General features: G+C 43.5%; 1 protein-coding gene across 1 annotated transcript in view; it reads right to left on the minus strand.

The window, feature by feature from the left end:
- VPS53 (VPS53, GARP complex subunit) overlaps positions 1-7,966 on the minus strand; it is a 135,342-nt gene extending 127,376 nt beyond the window's left edge. Inside the window, exons 1-2 of the mRNA XM_023519263.1 lie at positions 7,742-7,966; positions 4,180-4,260 (exon numbers count right to left, since the gene is read on the minus strand). Coding sequence (XP_023375031.1) covers positions 4,180-4,260; positions 7,742-7,828 — 168 coding nt within the window. The 5' untranslated portion in view covers positions 7,829-7,966. The remainder of the gene's footprint in view (positions 1-4,179; positions 4,261-7,741) is intronic.
- Positions 7,967-9,647: the final 1,681 nt, after the last annotated feature.

Here is a 9,647-nt window from a genome sequence, read left to right on the forward strand (position 1 = left end):
GCCTTAGCCACTTGAGCCACAGGCGCTGAGCCTCTGTTATCTTTTCATCAAAGTCCATGGGAATCTTGGTTGGTAGATGAACTGTTAGGTGTAATTCTGGGACCAGGGAAATAAAGTTAACTCTGTGTCACAATTTTTTTGAGTTACTCTAAGAAACTTCACTACACATTATTATGTTCATGAGAGTATAATTAGACAAGACATATAACTGAATCAGTGGAATAACAATTGTGCTACCTTTAGTAGTTTTAAAAAATACACAAATGTATCAGGAAGAGGTGGAAAATCTGGTGGTTTCCATATAATTTTCGAATTTTATACTTTGTTTTGGTGAGTCAGCAATCGCTACCTTTATACTTGTTCCCAAAAGTCTGTCTCCACCCAGTTCCTAAAATTCCCCCTTCATACAAAATGATGGGCTATAATAAAGGCTATTTGTGAAATCTCAAAAAAGACAATCACACAGTACTTCATTTTTTAAATTTTATTTTATCAATCAGTATGTCCATTAGAAAGTTTGAAAGGATATATGCCAAGATATTAACAATGACAGAGATTATGAGCTCCACAAACACCAAGCTACACACTTCCATCTGGATGACTGAACGTGTTCAAAACTAAACTCACCCTTACACCTTACCCCTACTTCACTTTCCAACGAAAACTGCTCTTTTTCCCTCCACTCGGCATTGGGAGAAGGTACCCACCCACTCTGTGAGGTTAGAAATCAAAGCTCAAAATTCTTAACTTGGCCTATAATGCTCTGCTAAAATGCTGTTTGCCCGGGGAAGGAAGCCTTTTCAGATCTCTCAGACTAAATTCAGGCCCTGGGTGTTCCGCCTCCACCGTATTTAGTATGATTCCTTCATGACAATGCTGTCATGTGTAAGCTGAGCTTTCTTTCTACCTCTCTGCCTCACTGTAAAACAAGAATGATAACAAAGTGGGAAGGGACGTCCAGCCTTTCGGCTTCTCTGCACCACAAAGGAAGAAGAGTTGTCTTGGGCCACACATTAAATACACAAACTCTAAGGAAAGCTGGTGAGCCAAGAAAAAAAAAAGGTCCACACATAATCACATAATTTTTATGATATCTGCCACCACATATCTGCAAGAAAGTCCTTACATGTGGCCTAATTTTGCATGTGGCCTTTGGGCCACAAGTTGGATACCCCTGAAGGCGTAGAATAGCACCTGGTGCTTGGAAAGCATCCAATAAAGGTGAACTATTATTACAGTTAAGAGCAAGTAAACTTGAGTAATTATACAAATTATTTTAACTTCGTAATTTACTTATCATCTGTTAATTGTGTCTTTACCTATTAAGATAGACTATAAACTCTGTGTTGGTAAGGACCATACCTGCCTTGCTCACTCCTTTTCCCCTGTATTTCTTATAAAGCTAGGCAGAGTAGGACATTTTTGTACAGTAAGGGAATTAGTGAATTTTGGTTTCTATCTGACCCTCTAGCTTCACCCTTCAGACACCAAATTGTGTGACTTCTGTCCCCTAAATAGCTATCAGATCTCGTTCTCTCCGCCCCATAGCCTTCCTTCAGGCTCTCCTCATCTCTCCCAAGTGAGTGAATATATTAGTCTCCTAAATGGTCTTCCTGCCTCCAGTCTTGCCTACCTGGCCTTTAGTTCATCCCCCAGTCTGCTGCCAGATGGAATTTAAAAAACGTGAATCTGATCTCGATATGACCCTGCCAAAAGTCCTTCAATGAATACCCACTGCCTACAGTAACAGTCTCCAGAATAAGAGGGATGTATCCCCAAGGGCTTTGCCATACTGTTCCTTGGGATGTTACCAGAAAATATTAAAACCTCTGTTTTTATTCTTTATGAATATAGCAAATACTACTAAAACTTAATCTATTGAAGAATGGTTCTAGAGAGGCCGAGCAGTGAGGCTCCCACCTATAATCCTAGCATTCTGGGAGGCCGAGGTAGGGGAGTTGCTTGCGCTCAGGAGTTTGAGACTAGCCTGAGCAACAGTGAGACCCTATCTCTGCTAAAACTACAAAAACTAGCTGGGTGTCATGGCAGGCACCTATAGTCCCAGCTACTCAGGAAACTGAGGCAAGAGGATTGCTGGAACCCAGGAGTTTGAGGTTGCTGTGAGCTAATGATGCTACAGCACTCTACCCAGGGTGAAAAAAGACTATGTCTCCAAAAAAAAAAAAGAATGGTACTAGAATATGTACATAACGTTTTGAGAATGCAGGCTTAAATATTAGCCTAGTAAAATTTAATTCTGTAAAAAAAAAACATTTCACTGAGTTGCCTAGAGGACAGAGATCCTTCAGATCCTTGCTCCACTTCTTAGCCTCATCTCTACAGGGCTCTGATCACTGTGCACACTTTGTTTCCCTTTCTGAGCCTTTGCATATATTTAGAAAGACCTTCCTTCCTTCCTCATTCTGTCAGATTTATCTGGCCGCTCACTCTGCCTAAAATAACATTCTGCTGGATTTTCACAAGGCTGGCTCCTTCATATCTATCTGGTCTCAGCTTAAAAAGAATAGCTTTAGAGGGAGTGTCCCTTTAAGCTTCCTTTATCTAAAGGACTCCCCACCCATGCCACTCTGTCCTATCAATGCACCTGCTTTGATTCAGAGCATTAACCACATTTGATAATTTCTTGTGTATTTATTTGTTGATTTGTTTCTTGTCTTCCTCCTCACACTAGATTCCATGAGACCAGAACTTTACCTGTCATGCTTACCATTTCTTTCCAGTTTCTAAAAATAGTGCCTAGTACTTAGCAGACACTTAATAAATGCCTAATGAGTCTGACTAAATGAACGAATGAATAAATCCTTTAAGACTTGGCAGACAGACTCTCTTCTCTTGGAGGTTTTGATTTTCCTAGGAAGAACTGTTCTTTCGCTCCTCTTTGTAGCATCACAGACCTCACCAGCATCTACCAGTAGCTCTCCCTCCACTTGCTCATGCACACCTCAAGGGCACAGACTGGGTCTTTTTGGTTTTTTTTGAGACAGAGTCTCATTGTGTCACCCTAGGTAGAGTGCCATGGAGTCACAGCTCACAGCAACCTCCAACTCTTGGGCTTAAGTGATTCTCTTGCCTCAGCCTCGTAAGCAGCTGGGACTACAGGCGCCTGCCATAACACCCGGCTATTCTTGGTTGTAGTTGTCATTGTTCTTTGGCAGACCTCGCCTGGGTTTGAACCTGCCAGCTCCAGTGTACGTGGCTGGCACCCTAGCCACTGAGCTACAGGTGCCGAGCCCAGACTGGGTCTTATTCATGATTAAATGTATCTCCAGCACCTGGCACAGTAACTGACAAGACATGGCAGATCCCAATGCACATTTGTTGAATCAATGATGAAAATCTGAACAGAGCTCTAGCTGCCCTTTTCCCAACTATGCTGCTTCCAATTCTGGTCTACTTCTCACTCAAATACCCAAAAACCAATTCTGTAAGAAAAACTCATGAGTGTAGGTGTAGGTGAGTTGCCCAACAAAACAAGACAAAAAACATAAAGTCTAAAAATTTATATCTTGAAATAAGGATGACAGTGACTTTTTTTTTTTTTTTTTTTGAGGCAGAGTCTCACTATATCACCCTGGGTAGAGTGCCATAGCATCACAGCTCATAGCAACCTTCAATTCTCAGGCTTAAGCAGTTCTCTTGCCTCAGCTTCCCAAGCAGCTGGGACTACAGGTGCCCACCACAATGCCTGGCCATCTTTTTTGTTGCAGTTGTCATTGTTGTTTGGCTGGCCCAGTTGGGGTTCGAACCTGCTAGCCTTGGTGTATGTGGCTGGTGCCATAACTACTGTGCTATGGATGCCAAGCCAGGGTGAAAGTGACTTTATGACTCTGGGCTTATCTTGCCAGACTGACCCTCACTTGTCACTTTTTTTTTTTTTAACATTATAAAAATTCTTCTTGCTTTCCAATTTACAACAGAAAATTTGAGAGGACTCTTACAATCTAAGGGTACAACTTCTATACTGTGCTCACTATACAAAGAATTCCACTCTAACAAACTTGGCTTACTACCTTGTTGGTTACAATGCAATCTGATTTGAATTTAACTCTCAATTGTTTATCGAGGGCCCTAGGATTAGATAGTATAACACACCAATCATAACACTCAGGATGAGCCAGAGGCCACTGAAACAAAGGAGACCCAAAATTCTATACTTACCTGCTCTGTTGGGAACAGGGTATTGATATACTCGACAGCATTGAAATCTGCTCGATCTAAAGGATCCTGGCTTGGAAATACCTACACAAAAAGAGAGGATTATATACCAAAGCATCATGTTGTATACCATAAACATGTAATTTTTAAATTTGTCAATTAAAAAGACAATCAATTTTTTAAAATAGGGGATTAAAAATGACTACAAATTGTATATGGCAGCTCATGCCTGTAATCCCAGTGCTTTGGAAGGTTAAAGTCAGAGGATCCCTTGAGGCCAGGAGCTCAAGATCAGCCTGGGCAATATAGCAAGACCCTGTCTTTAAAAAAAAAAATTTTTTTAAGTTGCTGGGAATTGTAGGGCATGTAGCTACTTGGGAGGTTGAGGCAAGAGGATTGCATGAGCTCAAGAGCTGGGGATTGCAGTGAGTTATGACTGTGCCACTGCACTCCAGCCTGGGCAACATAGCAAGTGTTTGTCTCTTTAATACAAGAAAACAAAACTGTCATCTTCTTATTTTACGTATTACTTCTTTCCTCACAATTAGATCGTAAGTTTCCTGATGACAAAAACCAAATCTTTTTTCATTTTCTAATGCTTCATATAAAACAGATACTTTTCTAAACAAATAAAATATCTGTTAAGGTGAATCTTTAATTTTCAACATCTTGGCACAACTAATAGTGCAAATGTGAAAAGTTCTACCAATATCAAGGAAATCTCAAGGACAAGGAAAAGTCAGTAGGCACTGTGTACTACTGGATTAACTGGCTGATGACACAGTTGTATTAAGGAAGCTTTGATAACAGACTCATGTACCATAGTTCAATGATGTCTCTGAAGTGGAATTCACTATGTACTGAAGTAATTTGTATGTTTTAGACAGCGTCAAGAAATAGAGAGCTGGCATTCAGGTTACCAGAAGAAAGCAAGCCACCTCTAAGAAATATAGCTAACTCCCTGCAAAGTCACAACCTGAAGAACATGTAACAAAGGAGGCTATAAAAGCAGTCAAATGATCCCCTGGGTACTGGACTTCACCAGCTCAAGATACAATTTCATCCCTAAAGAAAGCTTCCAAAGAAATACTGTGTCGAACAATCAAAATGTCTTCTAAGATAATTATGAGTTAAGGTTAGTACAATGTCAAGGGGAGGTGGAAGGAAGTGAGAAGAAAGTGAAGGCGTTCTCTTTTTTAAATGTTTAGCATTTCTGTCTCCATAATATACATTTATGGTGGAGACAGATCATATGCACACGTAATTTACACAGCCTCTCAATTATATGCATTCACCAGAGGAAATACAGGCAATTTGGCCTGCTATGAATGTGTGCTCCACCAGGAGCATGAAGTAAGAGATGGGAAGTGTTCACGTCCTTCAGTTGGTCTCCATTGCTGCCCTTCTCTCACCACTCCTGGGTGTTGTCTTAGGTTTCAATATGTTTTCATATCAGTAGGTCCCTAACACAAATCAACTACTTCACCCAGTAATATTCTTCCACCAGCACTGGAACCAATCACTCAAGTGTACTAGACTTAGCAAAGAAATGCCTATAACAATGTACTTCAGGAGCAATTTAAAGAATTTCCAGGGTAACACGTCTGTAGTGACTTTCACTTTATGCAATAACTTTGAAACTTAATCTCTGAGTAAAATGTAATTCCATTATACCAACCCTTCTTGACTTCTCACATACCTCTACTCTTTACAAATGTGCTATTGCATAATTGTCTGCAAAACTTCACTCAATCTTAGAATGCTAAAGTAACAAAAAATTCTGAGTTCGTCTTGACATCAAGACATCTGCTTACAAAATAAGCCTATGCTTCACACTTAATCTTAAGAAATAGTATAATTAACATTTATTCTTAAGAAATAGTAAAAAATGTACTCTTCTGATATCCCTGTCAAACAGTAATTGTGTTATCGGTGTTTCCCATCAGAACCCACTAGGTCTAAAGAGCAACTGAAATGCATGTCTTTTTCTGTCAAAAGACAGTGAGTGGTAGAACAGTGAGGACTAAATACTAAAAGCTCTGCCCAATTGTCTGGAATCCTCACAATATGACACATGTGATACGCCCAAAAGTCTACAAATGGGACAATAAAAATACATTATTTAGTATAGCTGCTGAACCATAGGATTTTTTTCTTTTTAAGACACAGGGTCTTCCTCTGTCACCAGGCTGGAGTGCAGTGGTATCATCATAATTCACCATAGCCTCAAACTCTTGAGTTCAAGTAACCCTCTTTGCTCAGCCTACCCAGAGGCTAGGACTATAGGTGCACACCATCACATCTGGGTAATTTTTAAAAATTTTATAGAGATACAGTTTCACTATGTTGCCCAGGCTGGTCTCAAACTCCTGGCCTCAAGCAATCCTCTCCTGACTTGGCCTCCCAAAGTGCTGGGATTACAGGCCACAAGCTTGGCCCATGATAAGCATTAATGGTCAATATATGTTAACTATTTGCAGTAGGAGAAGCAAAGTGTTACTCAGAAAAATTTCCCAGTTGTCATTAAACGAGGCATAACCCTCCTTTTCTTAAATTATAACCTATGACAATTTCTTTTTTCTTTTTCTTTTTTTTTTTTTAAGACAGAGCTTCAAGCTATCCCCCTGGGTAGAGTGCTGTGGCATCACAGCTCACAGCAACCTCCAACTCCTGGGCTCAAGCAAGTCTCCTGCTTCAGCCTCCCAAGTAGCTGGGATCACAGGCACCCGCCACAACGCCCGGCTATTTTTTGGTTGCAGCCCTCATTGTTGTTTGGCAGGCTGGGCTGGATTCGAACCCGCCACCTTAGGTGTATGTGGCTGGCGCCTTAGCCACTTGATCCACAGGCGCCGAGCGGACAATTTCTTTAAGGGAGATTTTCTCCCTTTATCAGGAGCAATAGCCTGTACAAGGGTAGAGGGAGCAAGTCCTATACAAGAAATCGCTACTGCTGACATCATTACCATTAAAAATTCAAAGAAAGGAGAGTTAGTCAACTAAGAGTTCCTGCAAGGATGAGAGATCTCCAAGGAATATTCTCCATCCTAACCCAAACTAATCAACTGCAGGAATTTTCAACCTTTAAAGTAGGGTAGTGGGGTTATTTCCAACATTTAACTTGTGCTTTGCCATCAGCTTCAGAAATTAAAGTCACATTCTCCTCCAAGTTTGCACCACTCACAAGGAACTAGCTTGAGAACTAGGAGCAGAGACACTGGACTGGTAAATCAAGGAACCCCTGCAACTCCCAGAGCCTAAGGTTACCACCCATGGAGCCCTGTCTTCCAGATTCATCCTCTCCTAGGGGCTCCTCTGCCCAAACCCACCAGGACGCCCCATCCTCCAAAGGCAATCACGGCCTAGAAAGGAATTTTTTCCCTCCCTCGATTCAGAAACCCTATTCCACCTCCATCTCCCCGCAAACCTTCGCTGTCTCTCCTGCACACAGCCCCCATCTTTAGATGGAGATCTAAAGACTGCTTCTTCCCCGCCCCTCCCCAAGTCCAACCGCCCGGAGCTGCCTCAGCCTCCGAGCTTCTCTCCCCTAAGGGGGCGGAACGCTCACCTGCTCTATGGCTAGCTGCACCTCGGGCGTGAGCTGCAGCACGGCTTCCAGCTCCTCCACGAACTCCAATTCCTCCTCCTCCATCATCCCGCCACCCAACCCGCTGGCGACCCCCACGCCAAGTCCCACTCAAGCCTCCAGCCCTCACCCAGGCCCCAGAACCGCAACCCAGCTCGCTGCAGCTACCAGGCAGGATCGGGCTCTGTCAGCCACCCCGGCACTTCCGGGAAGCCTGGCACTTCCGGGATCCGGGGCACTCTGGGATAGCGGAGGACTGACCTCTGGAAGCTCTCCTGTCACGTCCGTGGAGGCTCCCGGGGAGTCCTTTAACACCGCGGTGTCTGCCTGCCCTCTTTCTTAAGATGGTGAGGGCCTTCTCCACCTCACCTGCGGCGCGCCCCACGCTGAGGGCCCCGGAGTTGGGGGACAGCCGGTCTTCCCGGCGGGACGTCCCAGCAAGTGTAAACCCCTACAGAGTCCTGACCCACGGACACCAACCTGCGGGCGGCGAAGCCGGCGACCCTTCAGCTCCCTGGGTCCCCTTGCTCAGTGGCAGTAGTGTCAGTAGTGAAATGACCCCAGCCGGTAAGTGGCAGTGTTACCAAGGACAGTTGTAGGATGGGACAGCATCCATTTGATAGGGATAAATTCCCCTCGTGTTGCCGGCCAACCAGGGTTCACCTGCGCGCTGCCCAAAAGGAAGCCTGAACACAGAGATAGCAGGGTGTGCAGCAGAGGAAGCCTACTCCGAATAGCGCTAAGCGAGGAGACGGTTTCTCCCCAAGAATTTGGGAAACAGGGCTTTTAAAGACAGTTTTTTGGGCACAGGATGAGGCAATCAGGGTCTGCTAGTTGGCCGGGTTCTGGGGGGAACTATCAGTCCCTTGGCAGGGGGCGCTGCTTGAGTGGATCATTCCACTGCAATACTAAGGTGACCAGACGTCCCGCTTTTGGCGGGACAGTCCCAATTTCCAACAATTTGTCCCTCGGCGTTTTAAAAAAGTCCCGATTTTTGGACAGAATGCACGACAAGCTAGGTAACAGCGGGAGAATGGGAAGGGAATACATGGTTTTCGGCTGCTGAAAAGGTTAATGTAACTCCATTTGGGAATGGAAAAGTTAATGTAATTTCATTTGGAAATGAAAAGGTTAATGTAAATTCTCTACTCTCCTCCTGGGCAAGGTCGCCCAGGAATCGGTATCAGAAGGAGACTGGCTCCCTCCCTTGCTTCTAGGCAAGGACAGTTTGCTCAGAAGGAGCCAAACTGTGTGGAACAAACAAGTAGCTCCCCTCCCCCCCAGAGTAAGGTGACCAGACTTCCGGCTTTTGGTGGGACAGTCCCAATTTTTAACAATTTGTCCTGTGGCGTTTTTAAAAAGTCCCGATTTTTGGAAAGAATGCACGACAAGCTAGGGAACGTGGGAGAACAGGAAGGGAATATACGGTTTGGCTGCCATATGGCTATTTCACCAGGATATGAGTTTTACATTATTTTTGTTAATTTCATAATGTTAAACTTTAATAATAACAAATAATTATTGAGAACTGATTATCGAGAACTGCTTATCAAAGTTTACATTGTTGTCAGGCCCTGCCCCCCTGCCCCCCCCCCAGTGGTGTCCCGCTTTACCAATGTTAAAATCTGGTCACTTTATGCAATACAGGTCTTGGAAGATAACTCAAAAACTCTAGAGTCCAAGCAGGTTATGTTATCTACGGAGAAAGGTTAAGAATCTTTACAATTTCCAGATGTGCCCTCCAGAGTAGCAATTTTTGGAGAAGCAAATGAGGGGACAGTGACTATTATCAAACAAAGGAGGGGACATTGGCAGCTTATTATCATTATTTTTAGCTAAGTCTGTTCCTTCACAGAATTTTGGGGCCCTCATTCTAATTCTCACCTTG

Source organism: Otolemur garnettii, unplaced genomic scaffold, assembly GCF_000181295.1.
Source record: "Otolemur garnettii isolate 467f Iridium unplaced genomic scaffold, OtoGar3 scaffold00166, whole genome shotgun sequence".
Classification (NCBI taxonomy): Eukaryota; Metazoa; Chordata; class Mammalia; order Primates; family Galagidae; genus Otolemur; species Otolemur garnettii.